Source organism: Sitophilus oryzae, unplaced genomic scaffold (assembly GCF_002938485.1).
Source record: "Sitophilus oryzae breed Bouriz unplaced genomic scaffold, Soryzae_2.0 scaffold_1275_pilon_pilon, whole genome shotgun sequence".
Taxonomy (NCBI): Eukaryota; Metazoa; Arthropoda; class Insecta; order Coleoptera; family Curculionidae; genus Sitophilus; species Sitophilus oryzae.
This window is the reverse complement of record NW_022145921.1, coordinates 19622-35382: the sequence shown is the minus strand read 5'-3', so window position 1 is coordinate 35382 and position 15761 is coordinate 19622. Positions and strand designations below refer to the sequence as shown.

General features: G+C 31.5%; 1 protein-coding gene across 1 annotated transcript in view; it reads left to right on the top strand.

Annotated features, from left to right (window-relative positions):
- The window catches only part of LOC115874411 (SCY1-like protein 2), a gene marked incomplete at its 3' end in the record, with an annotated part of 175807 nt that extends 160715 nt beyond the window's left edge, over positions 1-15092 (top strand). The window contains exons 7-9 of the mRNA XM_030889574.1: positions 141-286; positions 10919-11049; positions 14978-15092. Of these exons, the coding sequence (XP_030745434.1) occupies positions 141-286; positions 10919-11049; positions 14978-15092 (392 nt within the window). The remainder of the gene's footprint in view (positions 1-140; positions 287-10918; positions 11050-14977) is intronic.
- Between the last annotated feature and the right edge of the window lie 669 nt (positions 15093-15761).

Genomic DNA, 15761 nt, shown 5'->3' with positions numbered 1-15761 from the left:
TCTGCCTTTCTGTCCTCCCATGAACCACATATTTGAGACTAGTTAATAACAAATTACTTTGTTGTATCTTTCATATTTTTAAAGAAATATTTTTGTTAATATCATATGACTTTTAAATAATTATTTTCTTTTATTTACAGCTCCAGAATCGCAAACTCAATCGGTATGCAGCATATTAAGCGACATGTTTTCCTTGGGCATGGTCCTGTGTTCAATATTCAACCAAGGACGACCACTGATACAAGCAAATAATTCCAGCTCTTCGTATCTAAAGCAATTAGAACTGGTAAGTATATTGTCCATCTACTTTATTGCTATAATTAACATTTTAATTAATATCTTAATTAATATATAAGGTGCCAAGAAAATAGTGTGTACAGGGTGGGTCAAATTCGATGCTTTTAAATGGAAACACCCTTTTCTATAGGAGATAGACGAAAACTAATATCGGTGTCTGGAGCTCAATTTTCATCAAAAACATGATGGCGAAAACCGCACATCAATATCTGTTACCGTTTCGGAGTTACGGGGTGTTTTTCAAAAATGTACATTTTTAACAAATCGCTGTAACTTTTTTGCTATGGAAAATTTTGTATTTCTATGAAAACATTTCCAAAACTCCTTTTTACGTAGAATCTAATGGTTTAAGTATAATTTTTTAAATATTAATAATTTAAGAGTTATCAACAGAAAATTTGATTTTTTATTTGGGACACCCTCTATATTTTTAATTAACATAAAAGAATTTAAAATTACCTTTCCAAAAATATAGCACTCTCGATATTTTGTTATAATCCCCTTCGAAATACAGAGTTTTTAAAAGTTCGCCACTTTTAACTAGTAGGCTTTGGACCCCTTATTGATGATATGCCCTTAATGGAACTCGAAAACATATTTTTCCAGCAAGACGACGCACCTCCTCTGAACGCTGAAGTTATCAGCAAATTTTTGCAGCCAATTTCAAGAATAATTGAATAGCTAACCAAGATCCCAGCCGTTGGCTGTCGATGCCGCCTGACTTATTACCCATGGATCTAATCCTACGGATATATTTGCGGAAGAATAAAGGCTCCTTATTCTTCCGTATAATCTAGACAAGAATTAGAAATACTTAGCAGTTATGAGAGGGTATCTTTAACCCCTACTGAGTTAATGAATTCCGCGAGAAATGTTTAAAAACTGCCCCGTCTGTTCATAACAGAAAACGGTTGATATGTCGAACACCTGTAGCAAAATCTCATGTCTTGGTTTGCTATTTATTTTTATTTTTATTAGATATAGTTTATACGTGATGATTGTTAAATATATTTTAATTTGTTATAAAATTCTGCATCTCTCATAGCAAATATTATTTTCGTTTTAATTGATGCTCACAGCTAGAACTTTTTTGCATTACAGCTGGTGCCGTGCAAAGCCTACTTATTTAAAGCGGGCGAATTTTTATATACTCTATATCTCGAAGAGAAATCGAGCAAAATATCAAGTGTGGTATATTTTTGGAAAGGTAATTTTAAATTCTTTTCAATAAATTAAAAATATATAGGGTGTCCCATATAAAAAAACAAATTTTCTCTTGATAATTCTTAAATTATAAATTTTAAAAAAAGTATACTTAAATCATTAAATTCTACGTAAAAAGCTGCTTTGGAAATGTTTTCATAAAAATACAAAATTTTCCATAGCAAAAAAGTTAAGCGATATGTTAAAAATTCATATTTTTGAACAACACCCCGTAACTCCGAAACGGTAACAGATATCGATATGCGGTTTACACCATCATGTTTTTGACAAAAATTGAGCTCCAGACACTGATATTAGTTTTTGTCTATCTCCTCTAGAAAAGGGTGTTTCCATTTAAAAGCGTCGAATTTGACCCACCCTGTACAGGGTGTCCCACTAAGAATAGCTCTCGGCTGTATCTCGGAAAGTATTAGTCGTAGAGCTTGCGGAAAAAAATATTTATAACTAAAGAGAGCATGAGAAATTGCTGGAAATTATTTTCAAGCTTGTATAGCGGTCGATAGAGGGCGCAACTTCTATTAAAAATAAGAAAAAGGAGTTTTTACGCCATTTTGCCTAGATAACGGATACTATAAATAACAGATTCATAATTTTCAGTAAATTTTGCATATTTTTTGTTAGAACTATTTTCCCCTATCTGCCAAAATAAGATGGTGGTGGAAGGTTAGATCTGTTTTTATTTAAATATTAATAACTCCGGACTGGATGAATGGAATTTAACAAACGGGGGCTCGTTTAAAAGAGCGTTTCTTACTCTATAATATAGCGTATAAACAATAATAATAAGCTTTTGAATGTAGACGCTAGGGGGCGCTTTCTTACAATTTAACAAACATTGTGCGTTTTTTCAAAAAAAAATAAATACGATAGTATATGTAATTTTAGCTGATGGTAAAGAGTAACAAAAGCTTAACAAGTCAGCGAAAACCGCATCTTGATATCCTCTTTCAAACCGAAGATATTAGCAAAATTATAATAAATACGAAAAAATAGAACCTTAATTACCTTATTACCTACTTATTTTTTTAACGCGGTTACATTAGCCCTCTTCATTATGACCATTCTAATAAAAAATAGATTAGAAACGTTTAGTTTATTCTAAAATCGACAATATACCAGAATACGATAATACCAGATGTATTAATATCTAATAATTAAGATATCGAAAAAAAGATGCTTTTTACGTAATAGTATAAACGTCAAAGAGTTATTAAATCAACATTTTGATAGTCTTAGCAGCGTTTTTTCTCTTTTGAATAAACGCATTTTTAGAAAAGCAATCAAAAGATAAAAAACGCTGCAGAGACTATCAAATTGTTGATATAATAATATTTTGAGTTTAAACTATCTCTATAAAAGTAACTTTTTTCTAAAGCCTACCATGAATTCACTGAGGCGTCGTTTCTTAGTCACTTTCATTGATAACTTAATTATTAGACATTAATACACCTAGTATTATGGTATTCTGATACATTATCGATTTTTTGAATGAAATAATTTTTTCTATCTTATTTTTTATTAGAATGGTCATAATCAAGAGGGCTAGGGATACCGTGTTAGAAAGATAAGGTAATTAAGGGCTTATTTTTTCGTATTTATTAATTTATTATAATTTTGCTAATAACTTTGGTTGGAAAAAAGATATCAAGATGCGGTTTTCGCTGAATTTTTAAACTTTTATTACTCTTTAGTATCAGCTAAAATTACATATACTATCGCATTTAACTTTTTCGAAAAAATACGTAATGTTTGTTAAATTGTAAGACAGCGACCCCTAGCGTCTACGTTCAAAGGCTTATTTTTATTGTTTATATGGTATAATATAGAGTAAGAAACGCTCTTTTAAACGAGTCCTCACTTGTTGGATTCCGATCCACCAGTCCGGAGTTATGAACATTTAAATAAAAACAGATCTAACCTTCCCCCACCACTTTATTTTAGCAGATAGGGGAACATGGTTTTAACAAAAAATATGCAAAATTTACTGAAGATTATGAATCTGTTATTTATAGTATCCGTTATCTAGAAAAAATTGTGTAAAAACTCCTTTTTCTTATTTTTAATAACAGTTGCGCCCTCTAGCGGCCGCTCTACAAACTTGAAAATACTTTCCAGCAATTTTTCATGCTCTCTTTAGTTATAAATATTTTTATCCGCAAGCACTAGGTCTAATACTTTCCGATATATGTATAGCCGAGAGCTATTCTTAGTGGGACACCCTGTAGAGTGAACTACAGTGGGTGATTCTACAGATAAAAATGAAACATAAAATTCCTATGAACATATACCCTAACATGCTTCCCGAAGAAATTACAGTCCTCGAAAGGTTAAATAAAAATAATATATTTTGTATATTTTTAAGAACATTGGTAAATGTTTTTTTTTTTAAATTTGGTACTCTTACACACATTTTAATGCAAAAACGAATGGCGATAGTATAAAATTCTGTAACAGCCCGGAAAGTGTACCATTAGGGTAGAAACTACTTCTGGTGGTACTTCTTTTATTCTACAGATAAAAATGAAACATAAAATTCCTATGAACATATACCCTAACATGCTTCCCGAAGAAATTACAGTCCTCGAAAGGTTAAATAAAAATAATATATTTTGTATATTTGTAAGAACATTGGTAAATGTTTTTTTTTTAAATTTGGTACTCTTACACACATTTTAATGCAAAAACGAATGGCGATAGTATAAAATTCTGTAACAGCCCGGAAAGTGTACCATTAGGGTAGAAACTACTTCTGGTGGTACTTCTTTTATTTTTATACAGTGTCCGGCAATAGTGCGTCGGGCATCTGTAGCTCCTAGAATAAAAAACTTGGGAATTTTGTTTAACTTCAAACATAAAGTATGTACTAGGATGTATATCAGGAAAATATTTTAACTTCTATAGGGTGGCTCAAAAAAGTGTGAGTGGATCGGGATGCTTTTTTTTAAATGTATTATTTGTATAATATATTATTTTTTATCTGTAGAATTATTATTAGCATAGCATATTTAAATAATTAAGTTGGTTTGAATTCGTATTCACTAAAAACTCCACTGCGGTCGCGAGGATCTATAGTGGCTCAGTTTCTACAATCTCTTTAATAGAAAAAAAGCATTAAAGTTCACCCTCAAGACCCAGCCTTTTAACATAGGCTCTTATGTCCGAGGGTGTTATGTCTCCTAGGTCTGATAGGTCTAGCGTGATTTTGCCAAACACCTCAAACCTGGTCCTGCCCCCAGCGGGGCAGGTACACATAACGTGCGTCATTGTTTCGTTATCTTCCATATAGAGTCGGCATTCGGCGTCTTCCACCAGTCCCATCCTCTGTAGGTGTGATCTCAGCCGGCAGTGGCCCGTGTTTTTTTAGGTCCAATTTTCTTAGATCCAATTTGAACTATATTCTGTTTAAGACGTAATTCTATCCCTAATATGCTTAAATAACTCAACCAACGCAACTGAGCTCTCAAGTAGTTTAAAATTTAGTCACTTACTGCCCCTGACCTTAATTCGTCCCTCTGGTATTCGAAGTACATTAGAATTATTTAGACCCCCTTGAAAATGCAAAGGCGGACTTTAGCCGCAACACAAAAGCCATCTCCATTTCTGAATCAGACACTTGGAAGTAATTACTCTCTTAATCTTGTTTACAGGATCCTTTCGTGCGAGTGCCGAAACTCTGTCAAAACAACGTTTAAAAACTTGTTTCTAATTAAACGTTGTTTACCGAAAGGCTTTGAAGTTGCCAAAGCCGATCTGATAAAAAAGAACGCAAATCCCTGATATTCGGTTAAATTTTGATTAAACTTAAATGGGCGGCATGAAATTTGAAGGTATAAGTATAATATAACAGTTAATTAAACCAGATTTCTAGAACGTCTCTTTGATATAAAATATAGAAAAAATGTAATCCAGTAAGTTACGAATTAACAGAATAAGCAAAAAGGAAAATAAAGATTTAAGTGCCTAATTACATTCAAATTTTTATTTGAAGTTCTTATATTAAAAAGGAAGACGACAACTTCATTTGGAAAACTTTAGTTTCTATTTTCACTTTATTACAGGTCACAAAGAAGGCTAAATATCTCTCAAACAACCTCTACACTATGCGGAGAACTCTTCGAAACTGGTCAAGGGCGCATTTCGTCACCCAACTTTGTAGCATTTCGAATTGTTTCCAGTTGTCTTGGCCCACTTCGGTTTGCCTCGATCTACTTTCAATTCTTAAAAGCGCCTGAAATCTCCTAGCGAGGGGATTTTTTTGGCGTTTCCTGTTGTCTCGTTCAATTTTGTTTCGTTTTGACCTATTTTCAAAACGTGGCGGTATCTGTACCCGAGGCAAAGGATTTTTTTTTCATAAAACTCAGTGAAATAAGTAAACCTAGACGTTTCTAAAATAGCTGTTGTTACGATGATATTTCGTTAATTACAACTCGTTTTATGTTGATAGTATATATGTATTCCACAAAATTAACATTTGAACACGCGTTTATAATATGTAGAGTAGATAATTAAGAACAAAACTTTTCATTCAATCTGCAGGAATATAATTACAATATGTTTATTATTAATGTTATTATAATGAATTGTATATAAAATTGTATATGTTATGTTTGTTTTACGCGGCCTTAATTGATTAATATAACAGTAGTATTTATTGCTTGACGAGTAATACTGGTAACATCGTCAATATATCGAGCTGATTGAATAAAAGATACTTTATAAAGCCAAATTATAAAATAGCAAACATATTTCTTGCAGCATAGGTATATAATCAAATTATATAAGAATTCTTGCCACTTAACTGCTGATACAGAAATTTACTTCCACGCTTTGTTTGTCATAATGTGGATCAACCTGCTCTCACTACCGGTTTCGGAGCCCTACTCCATCATCAGGTGAGCCTGGGCAGATCCACAAAATGACAACCACAGCGCAGAGTAGTTAATTCCGACTTGTCGGAAAGTATCGGTATATTAAGTCCCGAACGGGAGATAGCGGCCTGCGTGCATTGGTAGTACTTTCGTACCACCGAGGCGCAACTATCAATAAATAGTAAAAGGATGGTAAAATGCTTTTTTCAGGCAACCCAAATTATACAATGGAAAACAAATTTCTTGCAGTATAGGTGTATAATAAAATTATATAAGAATTCTTGCCACTTAACAGAATATGGTTTAGAAACAAAGTTGAAAAATATTGTACACCCCAAAAAAGAGTTTAAGAAAAATTTTATAATCAACTATTTTTATATAATATAAATTTTAAAATAATAAATAAATTTGAATATTACAAGAATATTCGGCGTTACTTGAGTGTAAAATTGAAAGAAGAAGATCAAATTTGTAAAATGTAATTTAAAAGTACACAAATTTTTACACACAAAAAAAAGCACAGAAAGCTTAAAATCGAACTAATATATTATAATGCTTAATATCTAATACTAATATATCATGTTTACTATCATGCGCTTAAACCCCATTAAAAGTCAAATATTTATGATTTTTTTCAAAAAAATTTAAAAAATAATTTAATAATTTAAGTTATAGCTTTAGATACAATGGTAACGTCGCAACTACTTGAAGGATCAAGTGTTAAAAGTTATGTATGAAGTTTATAAAACTTGGTCCACTGTGGTGTCCACATATTCCGTCGACATAGAACTACAACGTATTTTTGCAATCAAAATAAGTTCATTGGACTCAATTTACCTCTCTATTCAAAAGTGCTTCCTTTGTCCGCTAGAAGGCATCAAACTTAAAAAAATAATCACATTTCTTCAGATATTTTAAGAAACGTTATTCCGATTTGATTGAGATTTTGGGTGTCTATGTTTTGCTAAGTACTTTAACATTTGACTTTTACAAAAATCAAGAAAAAGTACGGGAAGGGTAAAAACTACCCCCCACCCTTACATAAATTTTAGTATAAATATTTTCCAACTCTACCGACGACAGATTTTCATTTCGTAAAATGGTCCCTCTAGTATTTACTACATTTTTCGTCTCTTGTAAAAAAACGCCACATCGCATAGTTTTTGATAATAAACTTTTTTTTATTTATTTTTTTTTATTTGTTATTCGAAAGCAGACCTATAAAATATACAGAAAATTCCAATATTTTGTGGACATAGAACAACTACATATTTTTTGAATCAATATAAGCTAATTGCACCTAATTTACCTAAATACAAAAGTGCCTTGTTTATCTGTTTACCCGTTAGGGAGCATCAATAAAAAATAAACCCGAACGTTAATTAATTTAAAATTTATTATTTTTTTAAGCTTTTATAAAAAAAAATCGGTTGTCAATTAAGTTCGAAAATATTATAAATAACTCCTTCCAGTTCCTTGCCGCCATTGCCTTCTGTCCATTCAGTCATCGGCTTGTAAATTGCGCAATGACATTGCCTTTGTTACCCCCTTTAACCATGTCTCTCAGGATCTTCCTCGTTTTCTTTTTCCGGTTGGGATCCATTTCATTATATTCTTTGGTAGCCTTTCTTCCCCTATTCTGTTCACATGCCCATACCAGATTAATTGTTTTTTTATTTCTTCTATGATGGTTATCTCTTTCTTCGTTATTCTTCTTATTTCTCATTTCGCACTTTTTCTAATTTTGATTTTCTTGCCGATCTTCTGAGGAAGTCCATTTCAGTTGCTAAAAGCTTTCCTTCCATGGACTTGCTCATCTGCCATACTTCATCGCCATAAGTACGTGTGCTCTTAACTATAGTGTCATATATGCGGGTTTTTGTTGTGGTATTTATATTTTTTTGCCAAAGAATATAATTTAGTGCCCCTGTAATGTTTCTGGCTTTGTTGATTCTATTATTGATGGTATTGTCGCTTTTTCCATTATTATGTATGTTAGTACCTAGGTATGTGAATTCAGTACATGATTTTATTTTGTTTCCGCTTTCCATTTCTAGGTCTTGTCCTTTGTTGCTCACGCATAGATATTCTGTCTTTTTAAAATTTATTTGTAAACCCCATCTATCATACTCGTCATTTAATTTTCTAAACATGTACTCAATGTCATCTACGTCTCGGGCCAGTATTACTTGATCGTCGGCGTAGTGAATGGTATATATTGTTTTATTTTCGAGTGGTATGCCCATTCCACTACATTTTCGTCTCCATTGTTCCAATGCTGCATCTAAGTAAATATTGAATAAAATTGGAGATAGACCACATCCTTGTCGGAGGCCCTTACTTATATTAAATGATGTGAGTTCGGCTCCAATTTTAACTCGTGCTAGCGGGTTCTTGTAGATTTCCTTTATTGCTTTTATTAGGGTAATATTTATTACCCTAATAAACCCGTGACAGGTCAAGTACGTGAAAAAGTTGTTTTATTGGGATAGAATCATACGCTTTGATTAGGTCTACAAAAATCACGTGTATCTCTCCACTATAGTTAACACTTTCTCACTTAGTTGTGTTATGCAGAAAATATTATTTACCGTTGAGGAACCGGCTCTGAAACCCGACTGCTTTTCTGTCTGGTACAAGTCATAGTCATTTTTATTAATGTGCGCTTCGTTTTTGAAAATCGGTCGAGTCATTGAGAAAATATGAAGGATTGAAATTTGAAAAGTTTATTTAATTATTTGTCAGAGTAAATGATAAGGATAAATTCCTTCGACCAATTTGCTATTTTTTCTTATTATTTCTAGATGTTTGCGCATTTTTTCACTTGCCACAAAGTTGAACGGTCAGTTGCGGTAGTTGCTAGATAGCTGTTCTGTGAGTGGTGCGTTGAAGTTCTTCTCAATATCGTTAAACTTTTTAACAATTATAGTGTACTCACTTGCAGAAAAAGTGGAAGTAATCGAACTTTATTTTAAAAATAATGAATGTATCTGGTTGGACACATATTCAAAGAACGCTATCCTGACAAACACCTTTATGGCAAAATTGTTCGCGAGTTAGTAGCAAAATTTCGCGAAACTGGTTCCGTAATGAATAAAAGAGGCAGAGGGAAAATCCTGTAGTAAATGAAGCTATGGAGGTATTCGTATTGGGCCAAGTTGCCATAGATAGTACGCTGAGTACAAGAAAATTAGCCAATGAGACCGGCGTGAATCGTACAATTGTCCAAAGGATATTAAAAAAACACAAGTTCCACCCGTACAAAATTCAGTTGGTACAAGAACTCAACGAAGACGATTTTGATCGACGCTTGCAATTTTGTAAAACTATGAGTGAACGAGTGGCAAATGATAATAATTTCCTATTTAATGTGTGTTTTTCGGATGAGTATACTTTCTTTTTGAACGGTGTAGTTAATCGGCACACTGTCGGTACTAACCTGACCATTCAACCTTGTGGCAAGTGAAAAATGCGTAAACATCTAGAAATAATAAGAAAAAACAGAAAATTGATTGATGGAATTTATCCTTATCATTTACTCTGATAAATATTTAAATAAACTTTTCAAATTTCAGTCCTTCATATTTTCTCAATGACTCGACCGATTTTCAAAAACGAAGCGGGGAAATATAGAGAATAGAAAGCTCTTTTCATTGCGGTGTCACTCGACCCCCCTTCCCATTTGAAAAAAGTTGGGGGATGACACCCCCGCTTAGAGGGTTAAAGATTTTGCAATAATTTTTTGGGCAAAATTTGTCCCCCTCACAAACAAAATTGAAGAACGAAAAAAATACCCTGGCCGTTATGCCTTGCGGAACGTTTTCGATGGACCACCCTGTATAATTCTCACATATGTTAATTGCGACTTTTTTATGTATTGGAGTTATCCATCTTTCGTTCCATTTCTGTGGTATTTGTTTACCATTGTTACAATTTTCAAAGAATATTTTAATAATATTGTGAAGTTTTGGTGTGCCACATTTTATTAATTCATTGGGGATTCCCCTTGAGCCGGCTGATCTTTTATTTTTAAGTTGGGTAATTGCCGTTTTTAAATGGTAATTCTTCTGGTTGTAATTTATATTCATCTCTGTGTTCATTTAACATTTTTTCGAATAAATAATATAACATGTTAAAAATGTTCGAAAATATTTATACAAAAAAATTATGTGGGGGTGGGGGTAGTTTTCACCCTTCCTGTACTCTTTCTTGATTTTGTAAAAGTATTAAAGCTCTTAGCAAAATATAGACATCCATAATCTCCTTTTAATCGGAATATAACGGTTCTTAAAATATCTGAAAAAATGTGATTATTTTTTTACAGTCTGATGCCCTCTAACGGGCAAACGAACTTATTTTGATTGCAAAAATACGTAGTAGTTCTATATCCACGGAATATTGGGACACCCTGTATATTTTAAGTTAAAACTTCAACGACAAAAAAAAACAACTTAACTTCAACAAAATTTATTATAATGAAAATGTGTTTTTAAAGTATACCACACTAATTTTAGCGTTTTAATTTCCAGTTGGAAGATCAAGTACACAACACATTGCCGAGGATTCCCGTTCCGCTCCAAGAGGCCGCAGTCCGATTACTAAGTAAGGACACACGACAGCGACCTACGGCCCAATTATTAGTTCTAATTAAGTATTTTGAGTAAGTCAATTAGGTGTCGTGCATTTGATGTGTTTCCTCCTTTGAAATTTACGCCGCGCTGTCACGCCTTCTCCCCATTTTCCGCAATTTTCGCGCTTTCGGCGTGCAGCGGACCGCGAAACTATTCGCTCTTTACTCGTTTAACGTCTTTGATGTCTTTGTTTTATTATTTCACGGTGTCGGTTGTTGCTGATAGATGTTAATTCGATATAAATTAGAGTGGTATTTTCATGGTAAAACACTACGGTAATTGATGGTGAAGAGAAATTTTATATATCTTTTAATATTTGAAATAGGTTTGATTAATAATAGAGAGATCTGGCAACAATATATATCGCCGTATTAACGGAGGGGTTATTTTGGCAACTATGACAGTTAAAGTGTCATAATAAGCGTTTTTGCGCTATTAACGTTACCGCATGCCGGTATTTAGGTGGAAAAGACGCCCTGCGGTAATTTGACAGTTTCGGAATGTTATTTTATCAGTTGAGATACTGTATTTTTTTTATAAAAATTGAGATAACTCTTTATTGGGTTAAATTGTACTCTTTTTAGAAACACTTTCTGTAAAAAACTTCTTATACAGGGTTGTTCACCACATACGACACGGAGTATTGTAGCTAAACGATTAGATTTTTACAAATTGTAAATTTTGGGTTCGTTGAAGGACTATTAGAGCTACTCTTTAAAAATATTTTTACAAGATACGGAGTGTTCCAAATAAGTAAAAAATATTATAGTGGTATTTTTTTAAATGGAACACCCTGTATATTATTCTATTTTTAGATTCTACGATTAAAATAACGGTTAATTTGATTAAGGTTTATCAACTTAAACCTTACCGTTTTTGAAATATTTTCAATTTTGTGAAATTGCAATAAAAAAATTAAGACTTGCATTTCTCCAAGGGTATCAAACAAAAAATTATATTAAAACGGCAATAACTTGTTTAATTTAAACGGAACACCCTGTATATTTTACGTGAATCAGATGCACAATTAAATTGCCTATCAAATTGTATTTTATTTTTTACCTATCTCTTCAAGTTTTCGTAGAAAATGCATTTTCTTATAATTTAGACCTCATTTATACCCATGGAATATTGACCTTTTATTATTTTTGAAACAACATTATGTACAAAATGTACAGTTGGTAAAAATAATAATATTGCAAGCCAATTTGTTTACAAAAAAGAAACTATTTAAATCTTTGTAAAAGAGTATACCAATTAAATATACTACCATTATTTCCGCCCAAAAATTATTTAATTACATACTTAATTGTTTTAATTAACAAATTATTCTGTGGATTTGAAGAAATCAATATAATAATAAATTATGAAAACGTCTCTCTTGTTATAAATAAGTATTCGTCAAAAAATGGATTAAAATTTATAAGGTGCTATACTTTTTACCACACTGTCTAATATACATACAATATTTAGTTTTTTAGTATTTGGAGCAATTATTACTAAATATTATTGCAAAAACGATAACGTTGACGAAACCGTAAAAATCCAAAGTGTGATTCGATAAAAAGACTTAATACGAGTTTATATTTATGCAGCATATTTATATTGTTTAATTAATATTTGCGTATGTAAAAAAGTTAATAAAAATGTATCGAAGAATACTTGATGTCGTTGTCCATCACATGTCAGTTAGATGTCAGGTTTAAGTAGTAGATATTAAGCTTCATTCACAAAACATCCCCCTTTAGAACTTTTTCTTTAATAGCCATAAGCGGGAGTAAAAGCCCAACCGCCCGAACAAACACTAGAGGCGCCACCGGTCATCAAATGGTGAAAAATTGCGAAAATTTAATCATCTAATTTTGACACAAGGGGTCGCGCTTAACTTTTTCAATTTTAATTCAATATTCATTGTTTTCAAACTATATTATTAAACTTTGTTGTATTTTGTGAATGTATAAATGTTTTCTTAGTATAAAGTTGCATTATAGTAATTCAAATTATATTACATACATATTTAAGATTAAATATTATGACATATATGTCAGTTGCCGTCTAAAATGTCATCTTGATAACAAAAAGTTTAGTTATTGTCAAAAGTAGTTAAAATCATGTTAAAATATTAAAATTTACAAGTTATAATTAGATATTTTATATTATTTCAGCAACAAACACATAATAGTACAGCGTAATGTTGATATGCAGGTCCAAAATAAAAAGTGCCGTTATATTTTTCAGTTTTCGTTGTCAGCCGCGGAAGTTTCAGTGATTTTAGTGCTGTCAGATATTTTTATTTGTGAAATAGAAATATTGCGTTTGGATTGCAAAACTAAAAGTGGAAGTTTTAATGCAATGTAAGTAAACGTTTGTCCATTTTATATTTTACTTTTTTCATACCTACGACAAATATACATACATATATTGAAATTTTATAATTCATTTTATTTAAAAAATGTTAGAAAACAGCTTGTAATCCTGTAATTGACATAATTGTTATGTAATATATTCCATTTAAATGTAATATATTACTTTACAATTAAAAAATGTAAATTTAAAAAATATATTAAAAATATATAAAGGCATTAATTGAAATTTTTTGAGTGCGAACAAACACGAGAGGCGCTTTATTATTTACTTTCATTTCTTAACATGACAGACGAAGTTCTAAAGGGGGATGTTTTGTGGCTTCATTCAGAACCTCATAATTAGTGGAATAAATTAGTGGTTTCAATTAGGGTAGAAGTTTGTTCCTCTAATTTGAATGTGTGCATTCAGAACGTTAAAATTAGTGGTAGGAATTTACAATTAGTGGAAAAAGTTAACAAACTTTTAACTTTTCCACTAATTATTCGTCTAAATATGCGAGGAATGTCATTTTGGATTTTGATTATCATTCGTCAAGAGAAAATGTGGTTAGAAATCGAAAGTTTATTGTTTTATAAGCTAAATATTCGGCTTTCTCTATGGATACAGCTGATTACCGCAAACTGTTGCTAGGATATTCTATTAATTTTAATTGTGTTTTTTAGTCGTTGTGAATGATTGTAAACTTGTTGTAAACTAAAAAGTATAAAGTATAATTGAAACCACTAATTTAGTCTACTAATTGCGAGGTTCTGAATGAATCTTTAAACTTTAACTTTAAACTTTTTTTTACTTGCCAGTAATGTCGTTTTGGCATTTGGTCAAAAAATAAGTAATCGAACTTTTAAATCTACAGTTTAATATTATCCAGTGAGATTATCTTCGGTTATTTTGACAGCAAAATCGTCGATAATAGCGTTTATTCTCAATTAATGGCTCTAGTACAATTCGCCTAATTGTTTTAATTATCGGAACGAATTATTTCTGCGTCAAACCCATTAACGTTCCCGTTAATGAACTGTCTGAAGTTCTACGTGGGTAACATCTCCCGAGAATAGAACTTCCACGACATCGACTTTAAATAAAGTTTGTTTAGTTTAGATGAAACTTAATTGTTATATATCAAACTGAGGTTATATTCGGAGATCTTCATAATATGAATAACATTATTATCATATTTTGTACAAGGTGTCTCAGAAAAAAGTGCAAGTACTTTAAGACATGATATATCTGGTCAAAAGAAACATCTTTTCTATTTACCATTCTCGATTTCTGTATGTAGGAATTTTATGAATTATCGATTCTGGACCGTCCTAGAACTTTACAGCCAGCGCATGAACAAATGGAAAGATTGCTGCATATTAACTTCTGCTGCAGTGTCACAGTTCTAGAACGATTTAGAATCGGTTATAAGAAAAACCCGAAGTAAGCTATGATATTTACATCTTTAAAGTCCACGTACTCTGACGTCCTTTAATATTAAAACTAGTACTTATAATTCAATTAACCTCAATTTCTAAATGTATTTATGTTAAATAGCAGAGAACATAAAAAAATATTGTTAAAAATGTAACATTTATTTTATGTTAATAGCGATCCAACAGTTCACGCCTTGCAATACCTGGATACAATAATGATGAAGGATCCAACGCAGAAAAACCACTTCTATCGCAATACTCTCAAAGATGCTCTTCCTTACATTCCTAAGGTAAGTTAAATATTATTTACAATTGTTTTTATGATTATTTTTATCTTTTAACATGTTAGTTTACAATGAAAATGTAAGCAGCAGTCAGCCTATTTACTGGAATGTTATAAAGCTTTCCAACTCGACTTGTATACAGGGTTGCGAATTCTCGAAGTTCGCTGACGAACACCCGCTAGATTCGTAAATAAAAACCGCTTAAATAAATAAATAAATAAATGCCTCTATTGTCAAAAAAAATTACAATTTGTAGACAAAGGTAAAATAAACAAACAAAGTAAACAAACAAGGTACACAAACAAACAAAAGATAATACAAAACATTATACAAATAACATTGTCAGTCTTATTGTTTAAAATAAACATTTATATAAATGTTTACAACGTCAAAGAATAAAAAAAAATAAAAATTATATTCAAAAATATTTAGTTAGTTTCTAGTGAATATCAATGACCTCTAAATAAATTTATTTCGGTGTCATTGGTAAATATAGCAATAGCAAACATTAGACCAGTGTTTACAAGTTCAAATTCGATTATCAAAATATAATTCCTTCACGGCGTAGAAAGCCTTGTCTAGTAAATAACAGTTCAATGCTTTGCGAAAAGAAGAAAATTATGTTATGGATTTGATTTCAAATGGCAGGTGATTGTGCATTTTTTTCAAGTTGTA